The sequence below is a fragment of the Vidua macroura genome, chromosome 7 (genome assembly GCF_024509145.1).
Source record: "Vidua macroura isolate BioBank_ID:100142 chromosome 7, ASM2450914v1, whole genome shotgun sequence".
Taxonomy (NCBI): Eukaryota; Metazoa; Chordata; class Aves; order Passeriformes; family Viduidae; genus Vidua; species Vidua macroura.
This window is the reverse complement of record NC_071577.1, coordinates 3,974,426-3,990,053: the sequence shown is the minus strand read 5'-3', so window position 1 is coordinate 3,990,053 and position 15,628 is coordinate 3,974,426. Positions and strand designations below refer to the sequence as shown.

Here is a 15,628-nt window from a genome sequence, read left to right as displayed (position 1 = left end):
TGCTCAGCAGCAACTGGAAATGAAATATCTTAAATATTATCAAACGGTACATCATTAAATATAAATTAGATGGAAACAGGGGAAAGCTAAAAATTGACTAGGAGTTCAGCTACTCTAAATGGCTAATACGGCCATTTTTCACCTGAAGCCCTCTCCAATACAGTTTTGCCATTAAGCAAAAACCCAAAGAAAGGTAATCAATTCCAACTAAAAAGCACTTCTCCCGGAATGACTGCACTTCAAACCCCTGGCTGGCTGCCAGCCTCCCCCCACCCCCAGACAACAGCCATCAATGTTTCTGACTATCACAGGAGCACGAGGGGCCATGCATAATTGACTGGAAGATGGGCTAAAACTGTGCCCAATCAGTGTGTGATCAAAACCGCGTGGAATATTCAGCGCCACTTGATTACACGGAGCCTCGTCCTCCCGCTCTCCTCATGAAATCTCTTCAAGGTCCAGAGTACTGTAATAAGATCATTACTGTCAAGCGCTACGAATCGCAGGCAATGAGTCTTGGGATAGGAAGTCATACTTCACAAGCTCCTCTGGTCTTCCCTTTTTTTTTTTTTTTTTTTTTTTTTTCCCCTCTCCCTCTTTTTTTTTTTTTTTGTATTTTACTGCGTGTTGAGGCAGCAAGGCGACGAGGTGACAGATAATGATCACATCACTGTGTGGCAACTAGAAAGGCACTTTTAAGAAAGAGCACAGAGAAATCAGCTTAAGAGAAACTCAAACAAATTTTTTTTTTTTTTAAGGGCTTTTTCTTTTCCCCCCTCAAAAATTAAATAGAATTAAACTGTGCAGTATTCTCCTTTCATGAATTGTGATTTAATGTCATTGAATTTAATCATTTGATAGATTTTCATATTATCCCAAAGCCTATTACCTCACAGACAAATGGCCAATTTTCTCCAGCTCACGCTCACAAAAGAAACCTTTATTAATTTTTTTTTTTTCTTTCTTAGAGTCAGGGGGGAGAACTGGTGGAAAATGTCAATGATGAGGCCTGTTCAAGTTTCCCTTTTTACCTACTGCTTCCTGGAGTTACACACCACATATGATGCATAACATCTATCACAAGTAACTGGTCTGTAAAGAGAAAGGTGGAGGGACAGAAAACAGGAGATTAAAGCACAGGGTATAAAATAAACATAACAGCAAGCTCAGCACTGAAACCTCACACAGGGCACGTAGATCTACAGCGGGGACTTCAGCTGATCTAAGGCTTAAAACTTGACAAAACAACATGGGTTTGAAATGACTGACTGGCCAGGGGCTGGAAATAAAGAGCTCAGCATTAGTGCTACAGGGATGACATCAATACCACAAAGCATGGGAACTGGAACGGCTCCAGTCGTGGCTTTTAACTGGAGAATGCTCCAGTGATGGGACAATTGCTTAAGGGGAAGGGAAAGTCCACCTTGCCCACATCTCCAGCAACTCCCACCTACGGCACCTCCACCACCTCCTCCAGGCCTGACACCTCCCATCATCTCCAGCAGCTCCATCTCCAGCCATGCCACAGCATTCTCCAGTTGGTGTTCCTACGGAGAACCCCATCCCCATGGATTTGTCCCCTTTCAAACACATTCCTCTGGGACACTGCTCCTCCAGCCTACCCTTTGAACATCATCATTGCATGAAAAGACTCCATTTCCACAGAATCCCAGGATGGTTTGGGTTGGAAGAGACCTCAAAGCCCTTCTTGTCCCACCCCTTCCATGGGCAGGGACACCTTCCAGCATCCCAGGTTGCTCCAAGCCTGGTCAAACCTGGCCTTGGACACTTCCAGGGATCCAGGGGCAGCCCCAGCTTCTCTGGGCACCCTGTGCCAGGGCCTCAGCTCCCTCAGAGGGGAGAATTCCTTCCCAACATCTGACCTGAACTTACTCTTTCAGTCTGCAGCCAATATATGCATATTCAGCCATACATTCAGTACAACTGGCTGATATTTATCACCACTCTCCTCAGTTTTGGACATGTTTTTTGAAAGATGTCACAAACACTTTGACAAAGAATCAAAACAATAAGGGGCACAAATATTTCTTGATCTACAGGTTGTTATAAAATCCACAATTGACTAAAATGTAGGGGTTTGCAACTAAAAAGGAGTTAATGACCTGTTACTGTTCTGCGTGTACCTCTGGATTATGAGCTCTTATCAGCCAAGAGCTGATATGTTTAATGAGCCTTGGGTAGATCAGACCTGACACAATCCCCCTTGAATTCCAGGACTGAGCAAACAGGACATGGCAAACCTCCACAACCAGGGCTTCTTCTGAAGGGAATTATTTAGGACTTGCACCCTTTAAAGAAAGCTGTTTCCCACTGGTAGGCCACTTCCAAGAAACTGATGAGTCCAAGTTAATCCTTCAAAACCTAGATCTTCCTTCGACACCAAAATACCCTGTTTAGTGAAATTGTGACACTTTGCCTCAAGAGGTGAACAGGAGGACAAAGTTATGCTGAGCACAGTTACCCGATTTTAGCCTTTTCACTGGCTGTAGCTTTATCATACATAATCACCTGATTTTATGATGTTTTAATTTAGGTATATAAGTTCATAATGAAATGATATTGCCCTACACTCCAAAGAAACTGGAAGGCACTTGTAGAACAGACATTCTTATTTAAGGAACAGAACTACCAACCTCTGTAGCAGGATTAACATTTTACAAACACTCATTGCTACCTTTGCAAACTTCACCTTGTGGACATCAGGAACCGTTTTCACAACCAAGGTTTCTGTGTCAAGCTGGCAAGCACATCGCTGAGGACACTAATTACCCAAAGCCAGTGAAATGCTAAGGTGTCACTTGTTTTCATTCAGTTACAGAGCTACTCAAAACTTTTTCCTTTCCCCAAAAAATCAGGCCAAATCCCAGCGTGGCATTGGATACCCAGCGAGCCGTTCTGCTGTCGCAGTGCTCAAAATGGGACTAATCTTCTACTAAACGTAGAAAATAAAATAAAGTGCTATCATTCTCTCACTCTCCAGATGTGCCAGTGTGTGCAACCACCACCAATTCATCCCAGGCCTCATCCTCTCCAGAATCCCTTTTCCTGCTGACCACCACTGTGACACTTTTCCTTTCAACCGGGTGGGCGGAACCGGCCGCCTCTCCCGACCCCGGCTTCTGAAGGGAAGCAGGAATCTTTCAACTTGTTTAGCCTGCAATGAAGTAGGTTAAAACAATAGATGAGCTTCACCTCCCTTGTCTTTCACTCCTCAGCATCAACATAAGTGCCTTGCAGCAGCAGCTCTTTCATGTCAGCGAGGCTGTGGCAGCCGAGGCTCGAGGATTCCCAACAAGTGACCTTTCTGCCTTGGTTGAAAGTCAGGCTCTGAAGATTCTGGCTGGATTTTTTAATTTCTGCCCTCCTGCTTCCTGGGTGCACAGCCCTCTGCCAGGACTGTGGATGAAATCCCAGCTGATCCCAGAGCCCAGGAGTGTTTTGACAGGGAGAGGTGATAAACTCACAGATGCCCAAACGAGCATCTGGCATTAGGGACAACAGGTATGGGCACACACTGCTGGGTTTTCTTTTGAAAGTTCTCCTGCAGGCAGGAAAAACACAGATAGGCATTTTGCTCATTTTTAATGCCAGCTAAACCCTATGACCTGCTTTGTTTTGGGAGGTATTTAAAGAATTTTTTTTCTTAAAAAGCAGCTAGAGCAGAGAATGGTTGGTCAGGGGAGGCTTACGACTCTGCCGAGATAATCTGCAAAATAAGGATGCAAATACTTAACTAAACACACTCCTAAAATCTCACTGAAAGCAAACTCATTGAACTCCAGGTTTAGGAAGTGTGGTTTTTTTTTTTTTTTTTTTTTGTGTCCAGTATGAAATCCAGCAAAATGTTATTTGCTGCAGTTCCTGAAATGTTTCATGTACAGGAAGACCACACAAATGACACGACGACCAACAAACTGTAAACAAAGAGATTTCAGCAGGAACCCTAAATGTGTTACAAAGCTATTTAAAACCCCTAAACCTTCCTAGGAATCTGCTCATCCTGCCAACCCCTCCAGTTCCAAATAAATGCTTCTTTTCTTCATTCAGTATTGCAGTCAAAATATCACTTCTGTATTCCTCTCTCTTTAAGCCCTGAATATTTTTTAAAAGCCTGAACATTTACTTCCTAAAACTTCAGGCACTTAAAGAGACCAGGAATAGAAGCAAAACCTGCTGTCTCTAAACCCTTCATCAGAAGATGCACAGAAATACTGCACGACAGGATGGCAACATGCTCCTCTTCTGTGTGATTTGGGTCTGCATTTGGGATTTTAAATTTTATATTTATGTATTTATTTTTTAGAGGGGAAAAGATACCTCTTATCATTTTAAGGAGAGTAAAACTGGGGAAAAAAAAAAAAAAAGCAGGGTATTATTAAGGAATTACTGTTTTCCCCTCCTGATTCATCCCCAAACTTCAGCTGTTGCTGTACCCCAATACCATTACACAGCAGGTTGTAATTATTGACAGCTGATTTATAGGGACCAGCTAAAATAATTAAGATGGCAATATCACCAGGAATAACTTTTGTGGCATTCCTTCATGGGCAACACCTGTTTGCTGTACACTTAATTATCCTCTAATGGACTGCAAACAGGCTTTCCTTGAAGAAGTTTTGGTGGCAGCTCAGTTCTGGGCATCACTTCAAGCAACACAATCCATCCAAGGACCTCGACATCCAATGGATTGGATTCCAAAGGTTACAAACTCTTTAATAGGTGAGTGGTTTTGCCCTTGCTGCAGCTGCAGGTCAAGATATTACATTTCAGAGAAAAGGCAGTGACGACGCTGTGGCTTTTTGTGCTGGAAAGGTTTGTGAACATGCTGTCCTCTGACAATGTCAGAAGGTTTCTTCCAGACCATAAAAAGCCAAAAAAAAAAAAAAAAAATTAAATATATATCTAAGAGCAGCAAGTAAAAATACCCTCCTTCATCAGGGTGCTTAATTCAGTGTATGATACCTCAGTATTAGCATTAACAATGTCAGGTCCATCTGTCAAAGGAAGAATTTGCTCTCCCACTTCTGCTCCTTGAGTTGTTTCCACTAAACTTCCAAAAATCCCAAATGACTTTTTTTTTTTTAACAAAAAGCTTAGAGAAATACAATTTGTTTAGTTCACTGTGGCCACCACACTGCCTAAACACTGCACCCAAGGAAATGTATGTAAAAATTGTGTGCAGGACACCACAATGTGGTACCAAGAACATTTAAATCACCTCAGGGTATGATGTCAGCACAGAAATCACCAGGATGCTCAGGAAAGCTTAGGGTGGGAGGCTGCAGGAGAAATGCCCACAGCTTTTCCATGCATTTCAGTGATCCCCCTGTATTGCTCCTGATTTTTTCACTTAAAAAAAGCAGAATTTCAGGTGTTATATAGAGAACTGCATTTCCCTAATTCACCTTGTCATTCTGGTTGTGGGTGGCTGAAAGGGACACAGGGAGACACCAGCTGAAAGCACTGATGGTTTTGCTTACTGCTAAAAGAACAGATGAGAGGTGTCACTAAACCCTGTTCTTCCATCCACAGAAAACAAATGAATATATTTTAATTTCCTGCTTAACTAGGGCTCATTTTCAACACACATTGACACAAAACACGTGTGCTTTTAAAAAACAAGGGTTTTTAAAATAGCTTTACCAGTTTACTCCAGGAAAATAAAAACAAAAATAGGATTTCTCAGTAAACTGGGGTTCATCCTTTAGCTAAAAGCCAGAAAGTGTAAACCTGGAGTTGGGTCTGGACTGCACAGAGCAGCAAAGCACCAGGAAAAGCAATTACTGCACAAGGGGCACAGAACAAATACCTTTGTGTTAAGAAAACAGTTCTGAGAAGAAACATAAAAGGTCCTTCTTTGTCCTTCAAAACCTCTTTAGAAACGAATGATGAAGAAGAACACGGATTTCAGAGAGTTTGGAAAGCCTTCCTGAAGTTGCTGATCACACTTGCAGCTCCTCGAGCGCTGTCTCCCCGCTCCACCTGCGCGCACGGACGCGGAGCTGGGGGGTTTGCCAAGCCCAGGATGCTGAGGGAGGAGATGAATTCTCTTCCCTGAGGCCCTGGCACAGGGTGCCCAGAGAAGCTGTGGCTGCCCCTGGATCCCTGGGAGTGTCCAAGGCCAGGTTGGAGGGGGCTTGTTGCAAAGTGGGATGGTGGAAGGCGTCCCTGGCCATGTCCCAGCCCAGGGGGTGGCATGGGTGGGCTGTAAGGTCCCTTCCAACCCAGCCCAGTCCATGATCCCATGGTCTCCCCAAGGGGTGGATGTACCCATCCCACTGGGATGTGGCTGTGCTGGCCCTACAGCACACACTGGCTGGATCTCTTGGTAATGAAAAACTTGGAGAGCAGGGATGGTCCCAGTGCTGAAAGGCAGCCTGGGGCTTTCCTAAAATCCCAGAGATGGATGGAGGGGAGGCAGGCTCAAGCTGGCACAGCCATGAAGCTTTCAAACTAACAAGAGTAAGAAAAATAAACACTGGGAAAGATCTTTCTGTGAAGAGTATTTCCAAGAAAGCTTTTTAATTTTTCTGCTTGTTTTCCAGCTGAAAAGCCTTCCTATTATCCCTGGCTGTTCCAGGAAGTGCAGCAGCACAAGGGGACCCAAACAGATGAGGCTGTGAGCAGCCATTCCTCTTTGAAACACAGCTCTGTCTAATCCTGCTCCGAGCAACTTCAGGCAGCATGGTGGGAAAAAAACTGCTGGTTGCTGGCACCTTGCCTAATGCAAGCTTTCCTGCTGCTACCCTCAAAAACACCGAGGGATTTTTTTTTCAGTGACAAGTTCTGCACAGAGAACTGAAAAACTTCTCCCTGGGTTTCATTGCGCAGGAAAAAAAAAATATTCACAAGAATCTGATTTTCTGAAATAGGAATGGAATTTTAATTTTTGTCCAAGTGCAGCGCAGGTGCTTTAGCATTTGTGTTGCTGTGAGCATTGTCTCAGAAAAGCTGCAGAGAGATAAACCAAGTGAGATGAAAGAAGCCATCCCAGAAAGAGAGGGCTGTGCATGTGCAGATAGTGTGGAGAGAGAAGAATCAGCATGACCTTTTTGGAAGGGCATAAAAGGGATGAGCATCAGGCCTTGGAATTGGTGAACCACCCTGAGCTCAGTGTCCATCATCGTGATATCTGAATACTTGGGCAGAGGTCAATGATCAAAGCAGGCATGTTCAAGGAGGGAAAAAAAGCCCTGCAAAGTGCAGTAAAAATGCTTGAGTTTGCTGAAGACCAGATTTAAACCTCATTGAACACTTCAGCTTTGGTGCAGATGAAAATGAAGGAACTCAGAATTCCTGTTTGAAAGCTGACACTTGAAACGTGCCTGGAGCCAAAGGAAGGCAACACAAAATCTAGAATTACCCACACCATTTAACTCTGATCCATTGTACCTGCCTGAGAACAGGGGCTGCAGGAGGATCCTCTTCCTCCTCCTCTGCACGTGGAGCCCAGGATTTCCAGAAGGAGGACATGGTTCTCCCACAGTTATCACCACAGGCTTCTGGAGCCCATTTGCAGCATCTCAAACACTTTGATCAAAGTGTTTGCATCTCCCAGAACACCTCTGATGGCCTATTTTGGATTTGTGGTCTTCAAAAGTGCAGTAATCTTCTGAGAGTGCAGATCTATGTTACGGTGGGGGAAGAAAAATCCCCACGGGAATCATTTAGGTCACTGGACAGATTTGTAGCCAAGCACTGGAGAACAGGGAAATAACTGGAAGTGGAAACTGCTTTGAAGTGCCAGATAGATGTGGAAATCCTAGAATCATGGGATATCCAGAGTTGCAAAGCACCCACAAGGATCACTGATCCAACTCCTGTCCCTGCACAGACACCCTGGGCACAATCTCACCCTGGGCATCCCTGGGAGTGGTACCCGAACCCTCCTGGAGCTCTGGCAGCCTGGGGCTGTGCCCATTCCCTGCACCCTTCTGGGGGAAGAACCCTTCCCTGAGATCCAACCTTAACTCCTCTGACATTCAAGTGCTTGGAGAAAACACCCAGAACAGCCTGAACCTGGCTGGACTCGAGGATCCTTCAGGCCTTTCCCAGCCTCAACGATTCGGTGATTCTGCCTTGCACCAACACAAGTCCTAGAAAATCTGCCAGCCTTTGGGAAGAGCAGCCCCCCAGCCTTTTTGAGTCTTGCTAGGACATCCTCAATGGCAATCTCCAGGCACTGTGACTCTCTGTGAGACGCCCTTCTCCTAAAAGGACAGGGAGCTGGGGCACGCCTCATTGCCTTCTCCTTCAGCTGCCGCTGACGGACGAGGCTGCCTGTCCTCGCTGTCAGCCATCCCCTCCCAGCCCCGCCAAGGATTCAAGGACCAGCAAGATTAGCTGTCTGCTGAAGGATGCCCAGAGCTCTAGGATGCCCAGAGCCCTGCCTGGAAACTCCTCATTCTGCTCTTGTGGCCAAAGCGCTGCTTTCCGACAGCAGGGCTGTGCTTTACAGAGATGGTGGCAAATTAAAGAATTTAACAACCTCTGAGGCACTCCTGAGACACAACTGGCAAGTCCCAAACAGAGCAGGGTGCTCAGCTCTGAAGACATGTGAGAAGAGGCAGGTCAAAGGAAGGTGATGGGCTCATGCAGAGGTACAAACACTGTAAAAGGAGGGGTTGGCACTTTGGAGCGTGTTCAGGGCAGGGAACGGAGCTGGGAAGGGGCTGGAGCCCCAGGAGAGGCTGAGGGAGCTGGGAAGGGGCTCAGCCTGGAGAAAAGGAGGCTCAGGGGGGACCTTGTGGCTCTGCACAGCTCCTGCCAGGAGGGGACAGCCGGGGGGGTTGGGCTCTGCTCCAGGGAACAGGGACAGGAGGAGAGGGAACGGCCTCAGGCTGGGCCAGGGCAGGCTCAGGGTGGATACTGGGGACATTTTCTTGACAGAAAGGGCTGTCCAGCCCTGGCACAGCTGCCCAGGGCACTGGTGGAGTCCCCATCCCAGGAGGGATTTAGAAGATGTGTGGATGTGGCACCTGGGGACAGGGATTAGTGGTGGCCTTGGCAGTGCTGGGGGAACAGTTGGACTCGATGACCCCAGAGGGCTTTTCCATCCTAAATGATTCTACTCCCTTTAAGGCTCCTGGGTGTTACTGAGCTGCTGCTTGCCAACATCTTCCTGCCCTTCTGGAAGCACATTGATCCCATTCCTATGGGAGGGGACAATTTTGTTGAGTTAGTGCAAGAGGATTTCAGGTAACATGAGGAAAAGAGGAAGAGGAAACAGAGGAGGATGAAGGATGGACTCTGCAATCAGAACAGGGACATCAGGGACAAGAGACCCAAGTGCAAACCCCCACTGCTCCCTCTGGGTCTGTGCCTGCAGCCCAGGACCACACAGGCTCCAGCTCCAATGAAAACAATCTCCCCAGGAGAAGGAAAACATACACCTATTAACTGCTCAGAAAGAGATTTTTCAAAGGCTCTCAGTACCCAGCTGGTCTTGATTCATATTGACTTCAACAAAATATTCTTGGGCCAATGGTGAACGCTCTGAAAAAATCCCCTCTGTAATTTGTCATTGAGGTTTGAAAATAAGTGGTGTAAAAGGGCTTCTTTAAAAGAAAAAGAAAAAAAAAAAAAAAGGACAAATTAAAAATGAAAGGCTGAACTAAAATTTGGCTTCGGGCCATAAACTAAGGGGAAACTAACAGCAAAGATAGTTAAATGACTGGAAAGAGAACACAACAGGAGCTGTTATGAAAAAAAAGCTGATGGCTTTTTAAAAAAGGATTTGTATAGATAGCTGGGGAAATAAATTCCGGATGTGATAGAAGTGCAATTGAGAAATTAAATAAATGGAAAATAAGGATGACTAAGTAGTAGTTAACATGCCCCTTCTCAGTTGTATACTATTATCACATCTATTTTTAATGTCTCTTCAGCTGTCTGCAATTGTCATTCTTTTTTCAGAACTTGTTCCAACATTCTTTGATACTGAATTAGCTGTTTTTTACTCTCCCATGCTTACAACCACATCTTTTTCTTACTCAACACTCCCCTTTTCCCACAATGTTATTCCATTGTCTCCCTTTTTCATCTCTCCTTATGTGTTGACTCCCCAGTTTCTGAGCCCTCCAACCACCCTTGTTCATCTTTCTTTTTCTGGAGCTCTTTTGGTTGAATCCTAGCATGTTTCTTTTCTTCTTTTCTAAAGCTGCAAGCATGTTTTATATCATACCTGGCTCCTGTACACATTGTTACCCCTTCAGAAGGGCATTGAACAGCTACAGCAGTGTGGAAATAGTAAGCTTAAACTAAGGGAGAAAAAGAAGTTCTTTTTGGCTTTTGCTTTCTGGCTCGTAAAAAAAAAAAGAACCCAAACATTTAAACTCTCCCCTTTTTCCTTTTATCCTCAAATAACACAAGCCTTCCACAAGCAGCTGAATATTCAAACAACGAGAGGCATCAGAAGTGTTGACCATTCTAGAGCTCAGGATGTGCCTGAGGAGATGTGATAACACAAGATTTAATAATACTGAAAAAAATACACAAGTTCTGACGTGATCTGTGCGCTGTGGAGTGAACCTGAGTTTCTCCTCCTCGTTAACCTTCCAAGTGTGCCTCTTCCTTACCTCAACACCTAATGATGCTCCACATTAACTTGGGGATTCTGATTTATTAAAAATAAGGTTCTAAACACATTCCAGGCAGCTGAATTCACCACTGGGATGCCTCAGACGGTTCAGCTCCATCATTACAAGCTCACACTTTAATTTCTCACAATCCCCTTTCCCTCGTGCATTCAGAGCCAAGGCTGTAGCTGAGCTAACAACACTCTTTGGAATGGCATTTTCAAAATTCAGGCTTGGATTTTGATTTGAAACCTACCCTCGGCCGTGCCCGAGATGCCATCAGCTTTGAAGTTGCTGGTGCTTTTCTTCCGGCGGTGCTTCTTTCTGTTGGCGTGGGGGGAAGGAGGGGGGTCCAGTTTGGGGCTGGTGGTACTGGATATGCTGGGGCTGGAGCACACTGAATCTCCCAGGCCCGTGTCTGCAGTTGGGTGGGGGGAAAACAAAAAGGGGAGAAAAGATCAAAATGCTGTGAGATTGAAATGAGTTGATTGTCAGAATCCAAGCTTATAACCCCTGGCTGTTGGCAGATACGTTCTTGAGCTCCTTCGGGAGGTTCTCCAAACAACATCCATCCTTTTTTTCCAAGAAGGGACCAAAAATCCCCAACTTGGCTGAAGTGCTGATTCAGGTCCTGTTAGATTAACAGGACTCAGCAGCAATTTTAGGAGCAGGCCAGCTGGAATGCACAAAAACAACGGGAAAGCACTTTATTGCTTCCAATTGCTCCTTCCTCCAAAGATCTTCCCTCGCCCCAAATCAATTTGTGTAACACTTGGGCATTTTAATACATAAACAGAGCTATCCCTACATCCTCTGGATGTTCTGTGCTGTCATTAATATCAGACAGACACCCACTGAAAAGGTGGTGATGGCAATAAAGGTGGGAAAACCAGGTAAGCCATGTGCACCTGGTACAGGTAATAATTGTGTGACAAAGGGTCACTTCCTACCTGCTCCCAAGGAAAATAAATAATCCCACGTTACTCTGTTCAGTTTCCTGCTTTATTAACTCCAACAATTTTAAGAACTGGGTCCTTCCACATAGTAAATATTCAAGTAACCTTAATCCAGGATTTCCCCCCAAGGTTGGTAATATGATTTTTGTTTAATTACTGGCTTGGTTTGGATTTTAATTATAAAACTCCACATAAAACCTACACTTAAAGGAAAGTGCTTGCTATTATGGAAAGTGAAGCCATTTCCAGAACCTTGCTTAAATACTATATTGCACCTTAGTGCAGTATCAGGACTGCATTTATGTGCCATATCCTTAAAATCTCCCAGACAGATATTCAGCAAATACATTCCCATGATTGCCTTTTGGGGTTAAATACTTGATGACTGGTTTCAGAATAGCAGACACAGGGAAAAAGAATAAAAATCCTTATTATAAAGCTTAAGTGTAATAACAGGAGTGCATTTAACTTAATATGTCAGAAAAATATCAAGCCAAAGATTATTAAAAAAATAGCTTTTGATTTTTTTTTTTTGCATAGTTTAATTCCCACAGAACTGCGTATTTGACAAAAGCCAACTTATTTTGGTTTCTTTTTCCTCCTAATAAAGTTTATTTACTAATTACCCCCTAAGCACAGTTGTGCTCTAAGTTATTAGTGGGGGATAAATTATGTAGCTAATTGCCTGGCAAGAGAGACCAAACCAAACATTAATCGTTATGTTAAGGATTTTTGTTCTTTTCCCTACATCCACTAGACTGAAACCAGTTCCCAAGAATTTAACCCCAAAAGGGAATCATGAGGATGTATTTACTCTGTATCAGTGTAGGAGATTTTAAGGATTTGACCCATAACTGGTGCAAGTGGCTCTCCTGGCAGAGTTTGCTGTCTCTCCAGGAGAGGAGGAAGGCAAACGCAGGTGAAAATCCTGGTGGGAATTCTCTCAGCCAAGGGGACAGAGATCCCTTTGGATCCATGGCACGGAAAGAAGATGCAAAAGAGGGTGCCAGAAACACAAAGGCACGAGCACAGATGCAATGGGGTTGCTGCCAGTCCCAAGTATTGATCTCCAGCTCCACTCTGGAGATTTCCAATGGTGATACTTAAAAAGAAGGAGGAAACCCCCAGGTTGCCCAGAGGAACCGTGGCTGCCCCATCCCTGGAAGTGCCCGAAGTCGGGCTGGAGGGGGCTTGGAGCACACTGGGCTAGTGGAATGTGTCCCTGTCTCAGGTGTTAGAGCTATGTGATGTTTAATGCTCCTTCCAACCCAAACCTTTCTGGGATTCTATGATTCAAAATGCTTCTCTTTCCCCCCCATCATTCCCAGCTTTCACTTTTGAAATAATTAAACCCATCCGAGTTCACCACTCCTGCACCCGCAGCATCAACAACCATGCCCTGCACCCATCAAATGGTGAAAAAAAACCCCACAATCCTGAGGCAACACCACAGAATGCATCCCATTAAAAACCATCAGGCTGGATCCACACGCTGGGTGCAGCTCTGTCCAATTTCCAGGCTGTAAATCCCCCCAACAAAACCTGCTGGAGAGCTCTGAAAAATGAGGGACGTACGGGGTTGACGCCTGGTGTCGGAGAGCTGAAGAATTAACCTCCCGTGGTAAATCCTCGTCATCCACAGCCCCTTCCAGGTAATAACCTGCTGTCCTTGGGTCAAACTGCTCTCAAGTGGGAGCCTGGAGCTTTCCCTCCCCCTCAACCAGCAAGGAAAGGTTGGTCCCTCATAATCGCGGCCGAGCCGGTACGGCCGGCGCGTTGCTGGCCCGGATTCCCGGTTTCCGAGCCCACCCTTTGAAGATGGGAGTTATTTAACGTTCCCCTGGTTTAAAATATGAGCAATCAAAAGGCGCCGGGCTTCCACGCTGTGCTCTCCCATTTCCCTCTCCTTCCCTTGCCTGACAAGGTATTCTTCAAATTGAAAAGAGGGCTCCTGAAAGCTCGGGCTTGGGGAAACTGTAAATGAGTTCAGGCTTCAGCCCGCTGAATGCAATTTCATCCTCCTGACTGAATACAAATAATGCATTTTATTTGGTATCAATTACCACGCCTGAGAACAGACGACCACTGCCGGCACTATTAAATATATATATTAGGAAAAAAAAAAAAAAAAAAAAAAAAAGAAGGGGAAAAAAAAAGGCAAGGAAAAAGGCATGGCAAATTAAAAAAGCAAGCGCCTCATTACTCCCCATCTCAACCAGCTTTGACAGAGGCACTGGAACTCATAAGCTGCGTTCCACTGGGCTGGGATGGGCTGTTTTCCAGCCATCCCGCACGTTCAATGTCAGCCATTAGTTCTTCCCAATCGGGCATCAATGTTCAACACACACCCGAAAAAATATATAATACTGGTAATAATAATAACAATCTGCAGCCTCTCCGAGCTTCAATACTTGAAGTATGAGTCAAAGCAGCAGTTTCACTTTTCACTCGGGAAGCTGACAAGCATGACTAGAGGGGGAATAAAATAACATTCAGTTCGCATAAATATCAAGCGGGCTGCTTGAGACTGATGGGCCAGGAATGTATTCTTAGCCATCATTCTGGCAGACAGGCCCAAGGACACTCATAACTTATTTTACAATCATTTAGTTTCAGCTCAAGTGGAAAACGTGACAACTTATCTCTGCTGACAAGATGCCATATCGAACCTTACAATTAACTCTCCCCCGATTATCTGCCCAGCCCATCATTAGCTCTGTGGCTCTTGATGGACTGCACGGGCACAGCTTCCCCTGATGATGGTCATCATTTGCAGGGTGCAGAGCTCCATTACACGACACCGAGGACAAAACTCTCCCCTTGCCGTGTAGCTGGGGTTGTCCTGACCGGCACAGCCTCGTTTTTGCAACTGTTTTGGAAGTGACGAGCAGCAAAACCCTGCTGGAAAATGTCTTCTCCCCCAAAACGGAGCATCCTCGTGCTTCAGCCCATGCCTGCTGCTGCTGCAGCCTCCAGGAGTGAGCCAGAGATGCCCACGCTCTGTCCCAGCTGCCAGGAGCCTTCCTCCCCCTGCCCTCCATCCCTCCCCAGTGCCATTATGAACTCCTTCAGCTGGAAGGGGGAGCTGACACAGCCACATCACGGAATTATTTGCCTTGGAAGGGATCTTAAACCCCAACTCCTGCCACGGGACACCTTCCTCTATCCCAGTTTGCTCCAAGCCCTGTCCAGCCTGGCCTTGGACACTTCCAGGGTCGTGGCAGCCCTGTGTTAGGATGTGCAGTTTCTCACTCCACGCCCAAAAGCAACAAGTAGCACTTGGTGACCAAACACCCTCGAGTTATGCAGAGATGGGACATAAAAACCCCACCCCTCTGCTCTTCACATGGTGATTTTTCTCTACAGGTGCAGGACACGTGGATTAAGACAGAGACTGTTCTGCTTGTGCAAGTCTAGCCCTCACTGGTGAGAATTTACCAAACAAAACAAAAAAAACCAATGCAGCTTTTAGTCCACAAGGCAAGTGCCATGCCTGCCTCCCTCCAAGATCCATTTTGCAATTATGGTCATGAGAAAAATTCCTTTCAAGTATGACAAACTGTGGTAGAAGAAAGGAGGGGTGGAACAGAAGAAACACTTTGTCTACAACTACAACCCAGAGTCAAGAGACAGAACATTAAATGAAATCCAATCCTCAGAAGAGTCTCAAGAGCTGTGCTGCTGTACTGGGCTTTATTTGCTGTTTGAAACAATTTCATATCCTCTCCCAGTGTTACAAATATTTTGTAAAAGGTAACCATTCCCACTTCCTATCTTTTCTATTATTTTGCTATTTGGAAGCTGCATATGCTCAACAAATGGATCTCAAAGACAACTCCACTTGTGCCCCCTAAGGACTTGGTGAGTGTCCTCCTAGATTTGAAAAGGGTGGAAAATTAACAGAATCATCACTGCATCACGGGACTGGAAGTGACCCAATAGATCATCCCATCCCAACCCCTGCCATGGGCAGGGACACCTTCCACCATCCCACTTTGCAACAAGCCCTGTCCAAGCTGGCCTTGGGCACTGCCAGGGATCCAGGGGCAGCCCCAGCTGCTCTGAGCACCCTGT

General features: G+C 45.5%; 1 protein-coding gene across 10 annotated transcripts in view; it reads right to left on the bottom strand.

Annotated features, from left to right (window-relative positions):
* The window catches only part of AGAP1 (ArfGAP with GTPase domain, ankyrin repeat and PH domain 1), a 343,329-nt gene that overhangs the window by 102,704 nt on the left and 224,997 nt on the right, over nt 1–15,628 (bottom strand). For 9 of the 10 annotated variants that reach the window (XM_053981906.1, XM_053981905.1, XM_053981897.1 and 6 more), the window contains one exon: nt 10,855–11,016. The exons of the other annotated variant lie outside the window; for it this stretch is intronic. In XM_053981906.1, coding sequence (XP_053837881.1) covers nt 10,855–11,016 — 162 coding nt within the window. The remainder of the gene's footprint in view (nt 1–10,854; nt 11,017–15,628) is intronic. 10 annotated transcript variants of the gene reach the window in all.